Source organism: Cyanistes caeruleus, chromosome 5 (genome assembly GCF_971803275.1).
Source record: "Cyanistes caeruleus chromosome 5, bCyaCae1.hap1.1, whole genome shotgun sequence".
NCBI classification, from domain to species: domain Eukaryota; kingdom Metazoa; phylum Chordata; class Aves; order Passeriformes; family Paridae; genus Cyanistes; species Cyanistes caeruleus.
In genome coordinates this window covers 78963481-78977475 of record NC_141705.1, presented here as the reverse complement: position 1 = coordinate 78977475, position 13995 = coordinate 78963481, and the positions used below count along the sequence as shown (strand labels likewise).

General features: G+C 41.9%; 1 protein-coding gene across 12 annotated transcripts in view; it reads left to right on the top strand.

Annotated features, from left to right (window-relative positions):
* The window catches only part of LOC147653292 (uncharacterized), an 80905-nt gene that overhangs the window by 53735 nt on the left and 13175 nt on the right, over nucleotides 1–13995 (top strand). For 3 of the 12 annotated variants that reach the window (XR_015286577.1, XR_015286582.1, XR_015286583.1), the window contains 3 exons: nucleotides 3491–3676; nucleotides 4474–4544; nucleotides 5166–9875. Coding sequence is in view for 1 of the 12 variants with exons in the window: in XM_086888213.1 (XP_086744339.1) it covers nucleotides 3491–3495 (5 nt within the window). In the remaining 11 variants the exon portion in view is untranslated. Of the gene's footprint in view, nucleotides 1–2477; nucleotides 2625–3490; nucleotides 3677–4473; nucleotides 4545–5165; nucleotides 13292–13995 lie in introns of those variants that run through there. The other 9 variants (XR_015286578.1, XR_015286581.1, XM_086888213.1 and 6 more) reach the window with 7 other exon arrangements.

Sequence of the window (13995 nt, the reverse complement as noted above, 5' to 3'; positions counted from 1 at the left end):
TTGTATGTATATGATTTTATTTAACAGAACATTATTGTGATTATAGGTAAAGGTGTCCAGTAGGGTGAAGCTTTTCAAAGGCTTAAAAGTGTTTTTATTTTACTGTTTGCTTATGGTGTGGCTGGTATAAATTGCTTTTGTTAGTTAGTTAACAAGGGTGGGAAGAGGCAAAGTGCTGGGAGATGAGTTTAAATCCAGCTCAGGAGAATTAGACACAGGAGAGCAACTTCAAGGTGTCTGGCACATATCAGCATTTTATTTGATTGTAACAACGATTTTGCACACATATTCATAAAACACAATTAATTGTTGGGTTTCCTTTTAAGTTTCAGTTTGTTCTTTTTTCAACCATATATTTCAAACCAGTGGTAGGTGGGAATTAGTGCTGGCAATTTTCTTTGCTAATGACCTCAAATATACTCTTTAAACCCAAGTAGATGCCTTTTGTAAAAAGGGCTTGAGGCTCTTCTAAGCAATATTAAGATAACACACAGATACAAGAAATGACACTTCAAATTTTGTATCTACATTTGTATTAAGAACTGCAGTAAGCCTCAAAAGAATTATTTTTAAACTACTGCAAAATGTATTTAGTGTTCATAGGCAAAACACAACGTATTTATATGGAGATGGTCTTTGTACATCCATCCCAGTGTTATATGTGAGATGTAAAAAAAGTTAAAATGCAGTGATTACAGGAATGTAGCAGAACCAAAATCTGATTTTTTAAAAACTATTTAGTATCACTCAGGGTTTTCTGGTCAATCTTTCTCCATTTGGACAGAGAGGAAGGAACATGGTGATCCCTTGTTTTAAGTAGGATTTTGGAGTTCATAAGCTGGTTGCTGGTTGTTGGTTGCACACCTTTCAGGGTGGTAGAAGGATTTGTCAGTGATCTTGGCATGAACCTCAGGGATCTGTGTAAACCACAGGGGACATCTCTGTGTAAAGCATTTGTGTTCTCAGCTTGAAGGCATTTTCATGCTACAGAGTTATGCTACCGGAGATCTTCCAGCCACTTATGTCAGGGCGGTCTCAAGCTTTGTTTTCTGAAGTATTTTCCTAAAATAAGAAAAAATCTTGGATAGTGGCAGTACAAGCTCTGAGGATTTCTCCCTGGTGATGGACACAGGGCTGTATTTTCCATCTCATGCTCCTGAGCCCCAGTCAGTGTTCATTTGTATCCCACAAAGGCCCCCAGACTCAGAGAAAAGCAGGGACTAAAGGCATCAAAGGCCTTTTTGTCAAAATAAGGACAATGCTATAAACCAACCTTGTGTTAACCTACTGAAGAACAGAGGACAAGAATTCTGAATGCCAAAATATAGAGAGATGTGTGAAAGGGAAAACTTATACAAAAGTAGGCAGGCTGAATAAAACTATTTATCTTTAAGCCACACAAGTCATGGTAATTAAATTAAGTCAGGCTGGCTATAAAGCTACAAAAAGCAGGCTGTAACTAATTTAGAAAGAGACAGAGAAGACCTGAAAAGAAAACAGATTGACAGCCCCCTATTATTTTTTATCTAATCAAGACAACAAGATGTAAGAAAGAGAATAAGGAAAAAAAAAGGAAAATAAAAAAAAATCTCACGTTGATTTATTAAGATTTTTCTCTCAAACCATTAGGATAGACAAAAGCACATAGTCACATCTGATGTGTGAAGATTTGCTCGTTGTTCTTAGTGCTAACTGAGGGTTACATGCATATTTTACCCTCAAGGAAAAGAGGATAATTGAATCCCTTAAAAGTTCAGAAAGTGGTGGAACCCCCAACAAAGAATAACATTTAATAATCAAATCTTTATCGTTACAGTATCATTGCACTGATTCTTTCTGTGTATCCACATCATCTGCTGCTATGTGAAGAGAAATCCTAAATGTCTGTGAAAAGAGACAAATAGACATTTAGTTAAATGTCTCTTTCCTCATAAATCCCACCTGCCAGTTTGTATAAACATCCTTTTTTGAGAATGGTTTCAAGTATTTGCTTTGAATTGGAAAGTGATAAGTTGTATAGGGTATATAGGGAAATAACTTTTTTGAATGTTGAGAAGGATCCAGATTTTATTTGTAGTGTGGATCCAGTCTCATGAAACAAGGCTTAAAATAATATTTTAGTTGATTTCTATAATAGTTTTCATTCTCCAAGTGATTAGAAAAATTAGTATTCTAAGGCTGTCTGGAGGGTGAAGAGGAGTGTGTGAACAAAAAGGGGGAAGGGCACAGATGAAAAGCCCATCTTGGTTTGTGTTGGTGTTTGATAGCAAACAACCCTTTCCCACCCTGCTTCTCTTTTATGCCTTAGTTTTAAGTAACTTCCAAAGATTTTCCAGCAGCAGATGATGCTCAGCCACTACATTCATCTGAAATAAGAGATGAACTTTGCCCTGCAAAGAAAATATTTGAGGTTTCAACACAATTAAGGATTGCAAATTCTCTGTGAAAATGGAAATTCCTTCCCATTTCTCCAATAGGTCCCAAGGGTGAAGCTTTGACCCCCAGTGAAGTCAATGGAACCTTCACTGTCTTTCATTAAGACAAGAGCCATCCCTCATCACATCTTGCACTTGCAACAATGAAATGTGCAAAGCAGAAACTGTTTCCTTGGCTATTGCCATGAGGTAACACCTTTTGAAGACAATGAGAAAGTCTTTGAGAGATAATCAGAAAAGATACACAAAAATGCAGGAAGTCAGAGAGGGGGAGCAGGCAGGGAAACAGCAACACTGAGCATTTCTCCTCTGCTGCAGGAAAATGTAGTAGACAGAACATAAGTAATATGTAATGAAAATAAAAAGGTAAATATGTAATAAAAAGGAATAAGTAGAGCAGGGTTGTCATTCTCAGTGCTGAACTGGCAACACTCAGCAGGTTTGTTTTTGTTTGAGAGAATATGGAGCTCTTGCCCTTTGACTTGAAGACACTCAAAGCTCCTCATCATTGGAAAGTCAGAATTGAACGAAAAATTGTAAAACTAATTGACAGAACTTCAGAGCATTGGTTCAGAATTTGGCCTAAACTCCCTTACTTGAGATCTTACTTAAGTAACCTTTTTGTGTGCTTAATTTTTAAGGGAACACGGTCCAGCTTGGAATGTATCTGAGTTGGGCTGAAGAACAGCTGCCAGGTGCACTGTCTGCTAAAAATCAATAGCCAGAGCATAATATAGAAACAAACTTTTAAAGATAAACCACACAACCAGGTCTGAACTCCCAAGATTTCAGTATAGCAATTTATTGCTCTGTGCACTGTTCACATGCAGCCAGTATGAACCAAGGGACTACATTAAACCTGCTGAGTTTTGACAGATTTGCTTTTAGTTCATTTTTATTGTATGTAGGTAAAAGGAGAGCTGCCAGCCTACTATAGATACAGGATCTATGGGATTTGGACTATAACATCTTATGTTTTACTGTTTTTCTTTAAAAAGACCCCCTCCTATTTAACAAGAAGCTGTTGTTTCTATTTTTTTTTTTCCCTGTTTTAGGCTAAGGATAAATTAGAGGTGGCACAGAGCAGTGGAGGAGCAACAGCCTTTAGAAGCCCTCTCCAAAAGTAAAATTTATGGAATGCTTTCCAAACATCTGCATGAGAAGTGCTGCATCAACCTTCCAGTGGCCTGGTTGAAAAGAGTGTCCTTTAATCTAAACCATGCTCCCTGGGATTTCTTAATGTAGTTAATTCTTCTTTTTTTTTATATATATATATATATATATATATTTATATATATATATATATTTTAATATATATATATTTTGCCAGTGAGAAACCACCTAGTGGTCCTTACCTCTGAGTCTTTTCCACTAACTCTTTCTTTTAGTCCTGGCACACTACTGTACATTTTCATTGCACTGGGATCTCCTTGAACAAAGGAAAATTATGAAACTGTCAGAACAGATTTCATGTGTTTTTCTTGGCATTACACTCACTAGACCTGGTACACAGTGAGTTTTGAAAGCGTCTGATCTTTTATAACCATTTTTAGTCTTAAACATACATTAAAAAGTTCCTCATCTGCAGTCACTGGGAATAGGACTATGAAAGCTGAGGTAATTTGGATATTTTCTTTCTGTAAAGACCTAGAGAGTGATCCATTACAGCCATAAATCATTTCCAAAGTTTCTTTATTCTTTCTGCTGTACTTCTGATTGTTTTATTAAGACTCTGAATTTATTTCTCTGACTTTTGGGGTTTTTTTTCTCTTTCCTGTTATGGATATACATTGCTTTAGAGCTTAAAATCAAGGTGCTTAGATGTGCCTGTGGGAATGAATGACAGCAGGTTCAGAGTGGTGAGCTCTGCTGGGTCTGATGGTACATAAAACATGTCAAGGACACAAAATCCTTTCTCTTCTCCTAAGCTGCTGTGTCAGTCTGGAAGCCTAATGACACTGGCACCTCAGATATGAGCCAGCCTTTGGGCTTGGAGAAGTGGGATTTTTGTTCACTGTTGTGTTCTTTCTTTGTTCAGGGATATCAGCCAAACTGAAGATAACCTGACCTTTTGAAACAGAACTAGAAGATCCCTTGACACAAAATCCTGTAAGTGTATTTATCCAGGGAGTCCCTTGGCCAATTCAAAAGGCCAGAGAGAGGATTCCTAGAGCTGAAAGCACAAGCCATGTCAACTACAGTCTGACTTGAGTGAAAATGCTGACCGTGCCAGGGAACAAGAACAGACAGCAATTCCATGTTACTCGTGGCATTGTAACTCAAGCAGTTGTTTCAGAGGCCAGTCACACACAGCTTCCTTGGGAAAGTTTGCTGGAACAACTGGTGGAGATACAGGTTATTCAGATGTCTTTTCTGAATGCCAACAAAACAAAAGCATACTATCTTTAATGCTTGTGTTATAAACAACTTCCATCCACTTCCAAATCCTCTCTGCCTTTCCTTCACTCACATGAACACTTTAGACAGAGAGCTCCTTTATAATCTCTCTACTTTGTAAATCTCTCAAAAACTTCTGATTGCACTTTTCTTATCTGTACAATTCACTGCCAAGTCAGAGTAGAATATCTGTGTGCCTTTGTTACAAATACACCAGACTTTTTGATATCTGCTGCCACTGTTTCCAAATCCACTCCTTAGTAGCCTTGCTATCCTGACTAGGAGATGAGTAACTTTACTAGAAGGATTATTTTTATCCTTTCTGTTTTTCAGCTCCTTTCCATTTTTCTTGGCCATCTACTTGACTGCACAGCCCACTGCTCAGTTCCCACTGCTTTCCAGAGCTCAGATACAAGTCCTTCCTTGTCTGCATAACAAGAGTTGGTCTCCTGCCCCAGTGTGTCTTTCAACTGATCCTGTTATCAGCTCATAGCCTGGTATTTTCCAATTTCAGGTAGAATATTTAAGTGGCATACTGTATTTCAATTCAGCTACTTTCATTAATGTTGAGAACTTTGTACACGATCCTGAAATGGTGAGTAGAGTTTCCTTCATTTCTTGTCTTCATCATGATGAGCTTTCCTACCTCTGTTCACTGTTTGGTTTACTTGAAATCAGATTAGGCTGTTTCTTCTCTCCACACTCAAGTGCCACTGGAGCATTGGTGTTAAGTTTTGTAAGTTCAAGAGCTTCTCCAGCCCAATGGGATACCAAGGCTGGGTTCAGCTGGGACATGATATATTGGGAATAAATCCTCATAGGTTCTCTTGAGAAGAGACTCTGACAGCATCTTTCTTAATTTAGAGAAATTCCAAATTTAGCTTGGCTGTTTTTCCTCCACTGAAGAGATCCAGGTAATGTCTCTGAGAAAAGGACATTAAAACATTTTTCCTTAATAAGGTTTGTGGATAATATTGCCTACGCTGGTTTTGACAACAAGAGTAAAGAGGCCATTGCTGAGAGAAACCCTACAACTCATTAGCTAATTTTATCTTTCCTTCAAAGAAGGAAAAGCAAAAATGTGACTGATATGCCCATTCAGTGCTCTCTGAAAAAAACCAACTCTGCAGCCAGACCATTCCTTCCCTCACAACAAAGCCAAACAAAGTGAACTCATGCATTAACTTTGATTTTTCAAAGAAAAAAGCCTGTAATTTAACTAAGAAATGTTCTAGATCTAGAAAATTGAATACTTTTTGCTTTTGGAGGCAACAAATAGGAGCACCAAAGACAGGAGAGTGGACAGAAATATGGCAAGTTTATCAGTGAGTGTAGCAAGGAGGAAAATAGTCATTACTTAATGGAAAGGAAGGGTTTCAGGGGAGGATTCAGGGGTTTAACAGAACCCCAAGCTTTGCTCTAGGTGGTGCAGGCAGAAGATCTGTGAGGTTTGCTCAGAGTGGTTCACCTGGTGACCAAGCACATCAGGGAAGCTGCTGCACAGCACCAAGTTCAGGATGGACATTACTGCACCCCTTCTATCCTCAGGTCAGGCGCTCCTCAATCCAGCATCTGTCATTTGGTTTCCTCCTGCTCTCAGGAGCCCTTGAGATGATCTGAAAAGGGCCTGTTGTGCTTCAAATCCCTCAGCACGGCTGGAGCTTTCATCTCCTGAAATTCAGCAAAGCAGGGCAGCCCAGGAGCACTGCAGCATCGCTGTGGGATGGCGTGGGCAGCCCTGGGATCTGAGACTCAACCTCTTACTGTCAGGACTTCTGTCATGGTGTTGGCTTGTAAAAGGCATAACTTCAGCTCCCAGAGAGAAATAGGATTTGCACAAAATAATCAGTGAACTGAATTCTGTTCCATTTTTTAACATATTTTGGAAGTGCTCCACCACAGTTGAGGAAAAGAAGAAGGGAAAGAGTTAGCCAGAAGAAAAGCTGAACAGCCAGGCACAGGGAGGGACATGTGGCCAGCACTTGAGCCATTTTCAGCTGGAGCATGGGCCTTAGGAGTAGGGCATAGATTTCAGTGTCCTGATGGTGTCTTGCTTCACTCTGGGATCCTCAAAAAGAATTCTTTTAAGTGGACAGTGGAAGGAAAAAAAGCTTTTGTTTAAGTAAAGTGCTGCTTGGCTTTGCTTTCATGTTTTAAGACATTTTTATCACTAGAGGTGGTCTTTAATATGCTCCTTAAGCCATAACTCTTGGGACCACCTCATTCCTTTTACCTCCTCCTCTGAGCAGGAATGTTGGAGCAGAGCACAGCTCAGCACTACATGCTCCATTAAAGGAGCTTATGTAGCATCCTAGAGGTCCAGTGAGAACCTTTGGCAGACACAAAAATACTTTGGAAAACTGTGGGAATGCTGATGACTTAGAGTGGTTTATATTGTTGCATTAGAAAAATAAATAGTATGGCAGAACCTGTCAGGATGGATAAAGCGAGGATTTGCCCGTAACTGTGCCGTGCAGCTTTCCAAACCACTAACCTGCTGGTTAGCCCAGGCTTCTATTTCATCCAAACCCTCATAAAAATTTATTGCAGATGGGTACTAAGAACCTTCAGGAAAATCCTTTGCTGTTTCAACAGCATCTCTGCCTTATGATGGTCTTGCAGTTACTTTTTCCCCTCTCTCCCAGCAGAAGAGATTTTCTCCTGCCCAACATGATTTAGTGCTCTCTTACAAATGGCAAAGAACAGAATTTATCAGCCTGTCTGGGATAGCCAAGGGATGAAGTACCAGAAGGCTTGGATGAACCAGAGAGACTTAAATCACACTTGGAGCTGCAGGCACAGCTTCAGGTGCTGTGCCAAGAGCCCTGTTCTCAGCCCAGGCATTATTTTGTTCTGAGGCTGGTGTATCTAACTGCCCCATAGATCAGAACAAGACAGTTTGGTCTTTCTTGAAGGAAATCAGCTGTGCCTCATCCCATGGCATGCAGGTGGTGGCTTAGAGAGACACGGTCCCAAAGCCCCTTTGAGCCTGACACAAGCACCTGCCTGTGTCAGCACTTAAGGATGACCAGTCCAAACTTTCCTGGCCTTGAAAGGCCTGCACAGACTCAGGGTGTGTCCCTGAGCAGATCTGTGTTTGTTCCCAGCCAGATGTGTGTCATCATCTGCCATCACAGAGTGAGGAGGTAAAGATGGCCAGGGAGTGTAGTCTGGGATAACATGGAAAATAAGGCTTTTTAAACATGGAAAAAACATGACAAGCACACACAAATGTTTTGAAAACTGATTGGCATTCCATAATAAATAGCATGAAAATAAATCTTTTTACTAAAAAATATAGAAAAGCATAAAATCTCCTTGTTTAATAGCAAGCAGTAGGACAGGTGCAAGCATTAACCAAGTATCTTTTTCAGTTATACGTGTCCTGAATCATTATTGAATGTGTAGGGACATGTCAGTGTGATTTTAATATCACAACAGTTTTCATTCATGAAGAGATTATGTAAACAAAGAGATAATCTCTTATAAGAGAATGCCTTTTGCTGTGTTAGTAAGGTACAAATGAAATAAGTTTTACATGGCCTGTGAAGGGTGTTTTGTGCCTTCCTGGCAACAGTAGGTTAAAGCCCAAGATAACCACTTCAGACTGGCTGCATACTTCAGTATTTTCCCCCTTCACAGTTGTTAAAAGTTTATAGAGCCTCAAAACATATCCAGATGGACAGTAACTGCAGTTTACGAAACCAGTCTAATCTAGCACAATACACAAAGTAGGGTAAGTGGGAAGGAAAACAAGTTCTGAATAGAGGACCTCCTTGGAACATTGGATCAGCCATCAGACACACCAGTTCTGTTTAGACAGGCCTGTAACACACACCCAAATGTTCTGCAAAACAAAGCACAGCCCCCCCATCCTTTCACCACTGCAGCTCCAAAACACTTCTGCCCAAGGGTGGTCTTTGCCCTGCTTGAGGCAGTGTTTGTGTACATCTTTATTCACAAACTGAAGCATTGGTGTCCAGAGCTTTTTGGCAAAGCTGAGACACATAAACCATGTTCCTCCTCTCAAGGAATATCATATCTTGGCAGTTTTGTTTGGGTTTGACTTCTTCAAGTATGCAATAGAAAAAGACGAATAAATGACACACTTATCACTGTGCTGCCACCGATGGATTTCCCCACACGAGGCTGTTTGTGTGTGTGACACCAGGATAAATAACATCCCTGTGGCAGAGAACCTGGCCAAGAGAAAACTATTGTTATTTGAAGTTGTTCTCTTGGGGGATAATGTCTGCTGAAGACAATGTCAAGCAATATATAATGACCTTTTGGGTTTTTGTGCTGCATATTTTTTTTTGCATGCAGTGTGTGTGTATCACAACAGGGTGATTAGATAATGAAATCATGATGTAAGGGAAAAAACCCCAAATCCTGGCAGATTTATAGCAACTGAATCTCTGTCTTCACACCTCACTCCTGCTGGCATGGGTGCCTAATTAAACTGAAGTTAATTCCAGTGTGTTGGCAGAGACAGATCTCAGTGCAGTGGGCATTCTCAATCACTTTATTTGTCACGTTTCACAAATTTCCAAACAATTAAAAATATTGCTTGGGAAATTGCGATTTGAATTTGCGATTTTTCATCCCCTCTCCTGCCTTCCTCCCTTTCCTTTCAGTTCATGGCAGGTGAATTCCCTGTTCAAACACTGGTGCAAGTGCTCAGTTACACTGAGCTGTTCATGGTGAGAGTGGGATTTGGAAAGGCATTGTGCCTCCTACCACGTGGGAGTAGCGATGTCTTTTAGTTTGCTGTTTCACAGAAAACATTGTTTGCCATATGTCTCAACAGGCCCTGCTTCTCTTTTCCAAGAAATTGGCCAAGGAAGCTGTGATTATTTAATTTGTCTTTTGGTCTTTTTGCATCATGACTGGAGATTGGCATGTGAATTATTTAATTAAGCTGTGAATATTGCTGGCTATTGCTAAGTTCCACAAATACTGTGTCATTTAGCTATTTATGGCTAACAGAATTAACAGTACAGAAAAGCTAATTAAAAGCTAAATAATCTTGGAGTCTTTTGACCAGCTGTAATATATCCATGCAACACCATTCTATTGAATAAGGAAACTATTGTTGAGGCTTTTGTCACAGGAAAAAAAAAAAGAAAAAAACAGTTGTGATTTTTTTTTTTCCCTTTGGTTTTCTTCCCATCACAAAGAAAGCTGCAGCCTCTGGCATTTCAGCTGGGCTGCGTTCTGTGCCCGGGGCGACAGAGCCACTCGCAGTTACTCACATGGAAATGTGCTGAACGAGAACCACACCATAAACAAAAGCACTCCGGGGCTTCAGTGGGCAAAGCACAAGAGCAGAATATTAACCACAGATCCTGCCTAGGTAGAAATTCCTCTGGCTTGGTCATGGCACGTAACGAGGTTTCATGCCTCTCTTTTTGGCATGTGTGGTGGCACAGACTCCCCAGGACCTTATTTCATTCAGATGGCTGCTTCTTAATGAGCTGATCTTCAGAGGAGCAGCTATTTACTGATCCATTGCTGGCTCACACCTTCAGCACAGGATTTTCTCTCACCATGGTCCAGGAAACTCGCTGCATCTCAAAGCACAAGCAAAGGCAAGAATGCTGCATATATTGTGGGATTTCCTCCTTGTGCTGCAGAAATGATGTAAAAATTGAATAAACCCTTCAAATGGCTTCAGCAGTAATGAGGGACTCAGGTACCTTAGGGAAAATAGTGTGTCATTAAACAATACTGTTTTAAACATCAAAAATGCAAAAAAAAAGTGATAAAAGGGATTTAAATGCCTGTCTCTTTTTTATGCTTTGGACTGTAGGAACTTCACACCTTGCATCTTTGAACAGGAGGAGACAACCATGTATGGGCTAAATGGTAAAATGCATTTCCTTCCCCATTCCTTCTGTCCAAACTCTTGCAGTTGTGGAAATGTTCAAACACTCCCTTAGTGAATTATGGCTGTATGAGAAAGAGACTTTGTGACTTGGCTCCTCCCTGTACTTTGTGTCCTAATTTTTTAAGTCTTGATTTGACTTTGTTTTTTCAGCCAGAAATGCCCCATTGAAGGTCAGCTACCTCCTAAATCTACCATGTTGCCAAAATAACCCAAAGATGGCTTTGTTAAATAGACATCAACAATTAAGTGATCAATTTTAAAGTACTTGATTTTCTTTGTTATTCTTTTCAGTAAATTTTCTTCCTGAATCAAAAAGTAGCGAGAGATGAAGAAGAGTTGGAAGTATTGAGTTAACCAAATAAGGTCAGCATAAGGAGGAGACCCTACTCTTTGTGACACCATTGAAAGGTAACACAGGAAAAGCTTTGCTTGACACAAAATATAGGCACAGACCAGTGAAAATGGTGGAAAAACCAGATTTGAATATGCAAATGTTGTTCTCTAACAAAATTCTGAATAAGTCAAGTATGAAGCTAAAGTCATAATAGGTGTCAGTTTTCCAGATGAAGGAAAAGGATTCAGGATTAATATGAAGATTGGTTAGTTTTGTCTCCATCATCAGAGTACAAAAATAAAAAATTAGGACAGAGAGGAGAGTTTATTGGGGAAGCACAGCTGCTCAGAAACCTTCCCGTCTTCTCTCCTTCCCAGCCTTTTCCTTTGAGGCCCATTTGGACAAACACTCAGTCTCCTTTAGCCCATTTTGGTGATGTTCTGTGGCTTTCCAGTTGATTTCTGCATAACCTGGAAAGTCTGTGTTTGCATCCCAAGCTGCCCAAAATGTTCTTTAATTATTTCCCAGGAGCTTTCCTTTGTTCTCTGAGGGGGCAGCACTGCATTGCTACACTGAAGGTCTTGTCAACATTGCCTGGGGATGTCTGATCTTGCAGGATACTGTAACCCATCAGACATTATTGCAGAGTGCTACAATTGTTTTACAAGATTTTGGGACAGATGCCAATTATTTAAGGTGCTTTCACTGAAATAACTCGGTGCTTTTTTTTTTAAATTCTTTTTCTTCTTGGTAATGTCTTTTTGTCTCTCACTCTTAATCCTCCTGTGACTTTGAGAAAAGTATTTTCATACTTGTGAGGCCTCTGGAAATTTTCAGAGCATTTAGATTATGTTCAGATAAAACTCTGACTTAGTGAGTATGTATATATGAAAAACCTTACTGAGATTTATTATCTCATTTGAAAATTGTCAATAATATCTTCTGCATTTGTTCAGTCCAAAGGGATTTAAAAAAATCATATCAGAGCAGCTGTGGGTGAGAAAAGTTCATTCCTTATCCAAACTTGCCAAGTCAGTTTTATGAAAGCAGTGACATGAATACAGAAACTAAGTCCAACTTGGTAAGACTAAGCCCAAAGCATAACAAAAAAAAAAGAGCAGTGTTGCTACTTTAGCTTTCCTCACCTGGAACTGAAATGGAAGGGACTGGGATGGATCTAAGGCGTGTCAGCAGGGCAGGCACACCCACAGCACTGAAAATAAAAGGACACAAAACTCTCTCTTCCCTACTGGAATTCAGGGAATTGTCACCAGTCCCCAACCATGCAGGATGGGTGTAAATGTGATTGTGAGGGGCACAGAGGCTGCTCCCCATCAGCCTGGCAGCACTTCAGAGCCCTCTGGCTGTGCTGGGGCTGCTCTGTGTCGCTGTCCCGTGGAGCTGCAGCAGCTCCATCCCTGTCAGAGCACACTGATCCCCGCGGAGAACGCGGCATCTGCAGAGTGCCTGACACCAGGCACAATTCCTCCTGCCAGGGCTCTGGGGAAGGTGCAAACCCCAAGCTTTTCCCAGGCACTGCTCACGTGTGCACAGAAGTCTCGAGGCTCCGTCTGCGGCCCCTTCAGCGCTCTGAGCTCAGCCAAGGTTGCCAATTCCCGGCTGGAGGCACGTGGAAATCCACTGCCGCCACCCCTGAGGCTCTCAGGGATTTTGGCCATTGCTCTCAGTCACAGTTCCCCTGTTCATGGTAGCTCAGTCAGGAAAGACAAGTTCTGCCACCAGCTTTGCTTCCAGGCTGTGCTGTAACAACCCCCAGTGCCCAAGAAATGTCTCACCAGTGGGAGGGCATGGACAAATCCCTCACAGCCTCCTTTTTGGAACACATGGAAGTACTGGCCTCTCATCCTGCCAAAGGCTTTCTAAATTCCAGGAGTCTGGAAGCCAGGTTCCCATCTTGCCCAAACCATGCAGCACTGAAGTGTCGGGGAGCAGCACCGGTGCCAATTCCCTGTTTAATCATCACCCCAGCCCCGCTCCAGGAAAGATCCAGCAGCACCAGCCACTGCTCCCCATTCGGGAATGGCAGGAGGAGGTGGGCAAACACCAATCTGTCTGTGTTTCACTAACTCAAATTACTCAGAAAATATTTCTACATTAAAACATATTTCATTACTTCTTGAGGTCAAATGCAAAATACTGAGTTTGCTCTGTTCAAATCAGTAACGTGAAAAAGGAAATATATTAGAAGAATTAATAAATACTTCAGAAGACAAAGGGACACGTAAACTGTAATTTCTGTATAGATTTTGAAGTGAGAAAATCTGTTAAAGGAAGACCCGTTAGATCTTCCCTCCTACTTTAGCAATTAGAGGAAGAGATACACAAATAATGAATTGTAATCATCCCAGGCACTGGGTTAGAGGGGCTCAGAACCGGACTCAGTCCTGGGTCTGGGGCCTTGGAACTGAGACCGAATCAGGCAGTTTTGGGCTTTGAGAGACCCAAATCACTGTTACGTTTCAGGGGCTCAGAACCAGACTCACTTGATGATCCACTTTTTGGGCCCACAGAAACCAAGGGCTGTGTTCGGGGGGCTTGAAATAAATCCCAGCCGCGGTGCTTCGGTGTTCAGAGCGGGCTGGTTCGGGCAGCGTCAGTCGCAGCCTCTCAGCTCTAAGGGCCGCCTTTGGCCCCGCGGAGAGCTCAGAGCCGGCGACTCGGAGCTGCCTCTGGGGCCGGCGGCGGAGCCGCGTTTGGGGCTCGGAGCGGAGCCCGAACCCCGCGTTGGGGGCCACGGGCAGAGCCCGGCCCGGCGCGTCCGGCTCGGCTCGGGGCCCCGGGGGCCGCCCCGGCACCGGCAGAGCCCCGGCTCCCCGCGGCCGGAGCGGGACCGTGCCCGGGGCCCCGAGCGGCCGGAGCGGGACCCGGGCGCGAACCTCCGGCTCCCGGCCCGGCCCCGCCGCAGCGCCCCGGGCTCG